Genomic DNA, 1,407 nt, shown 5'->3' with positions numbered 1-1,407 from the left:
AGGACAAGGTCTAAGTGAAAATGGACTCAGAACTATACAATTATTGTAGATTGCAATGGAGCATGTGATTGTTATGGCCTTTTATCAACTTTTCCTACACTTAAGCCTCAGTACTGTAAATCATTTCATAATTTTCTGTTTCCTACCCATCTATATTTAAAGCAAACCCACAATCCACTGTTCTAATATATTTTTACAAATGTTAATTTTCCGATTGTTCCAGTAAACAATTGTTCACTATACACACCTATTTGAAACAAGGTAAGTAGTAACTCAGTCCTTACAGAGCATCTTTGTCCCAGAAAATATAAATAATTACTGAAGTATTGTGAACAAATATAGTATTCAATACATCTTGGCTTGTAACTCCTAAACTTTGTAGTTCTGTGTTTCATGGGATGGTGCCAACAGATTCATTTCAAACTTGGAAAATTGTGTTTAATGGAAATAAACTGTTTGAAGGACTGATGAAAAATGTTATTACATCGAACAGTCTTATTTTATTTTAGATTATCTCATTGTGCCATAATCTGTGGTTTTTATGTTTTATAGATTCCATCTGGTTTGTTCATCCCTAGCATAGCAGTCGGGGCCATAGCTGGACGCATAGTTGGAGTTGGGGTGGAGCAACTGGCCTATCATAATCATGACTGGATCATCTTTAGAAATTGGTGCAGACCAGGAGCAGACTGTGTCACTCCAGGGCTCTATGCTATGGTGGGAGCTGCGGCTTGTCTAGGTGCAGTATTTTAGGTTATTACTTGAATTTATTAAATGTCTTATTACAAATTACGTTCCAATGTCTTAATCTCAGTACTGGTTCATTTTATATCAAATGATTAACTTCACAAATAATTATGTCCATAATTAACATAATTTAGGCTTTCAGCCATTTTCAGCTATTTTGGGTTGAAGAAGGCTTGCAAGTTACTGCTTACTTTCATAACAGTTTGAAGGCAAAACCTAGATAGTCATGCAAAAAGGACTGCTTTTTCAAATATTTCACATACTTACCTTTAGTTTGTAACCCTGCCAATCTGCTTGCTCACTGGCAAGTTACTATGCCTTGTACTTTTGGGTATTGGGGAACATGTGACACATTCTTTCCTACAAGATGACTCATGCTTGATAGCGCTGTCATGTGGGGGTGGGGAGAAAGCCCTAATTTCAGAGTAAGCTCCAAATGACAGGGCATCGTCTTTTTGCCCCAGACATCTGAAAAGAATTCCAAGAGAGTGAAAGACAGATAAGTAAAACTGGGCAGGGCAGATATTAAAGTGAACCTACTGTTTTGTCCTGCATGAGCAAAGTGGAGTACTTACATAAGGCCTATTTTCAACTGAAGGCGAATCAGTTATTTAAAACACATGCACCAAGAAGCTACACACACAGTGAATCTTTGGTAAA

At 36.8% G+C, this 1,407-nt stretch overlaps 1 protein-coding gene across 1 annotated transcript in view; it reads left to right on the top strand.

The window, feature by feature from the left end:
- CLCN4 (chloride voltage-gated channel 4) overlaps window positions 1–1,407 on the top strand; it is a 39,984-nt gene that overhangs the window by 24,567 nt on the left and 14,010 nt on the right. Inside the window, exon 10 of the mRNA XM_072427367.1 lies at window positions 553–739. Within this exon, the coding sequence (XP_072283468.1) occupies window positions 553–739 (187 nt within the window). The remainder of the gene's footprint in view (window positions 1–552; window positions 740–1,407) is intronic.

Source organism: Pyxicephalus adspersus, chromosome 1, assembly GCF_032062135.1.
Source record: "Pyxicephalus adspersus chromosome 1, UCB_Pads_2.0, whole genome shotgun sequence".
In the NCBI taxonomy this organism is placed as follows: Eukaryota; Metazoa; Chordata; class Amphibia; order Anura; family Pyxicephalidae; genus Pyxicephalus; species Pyxicephalus adspersus.
Note: the sequence above shows the minus strand (reverse complement) of the source record. Positions and strands in the feature narration are given on the sequence as shown.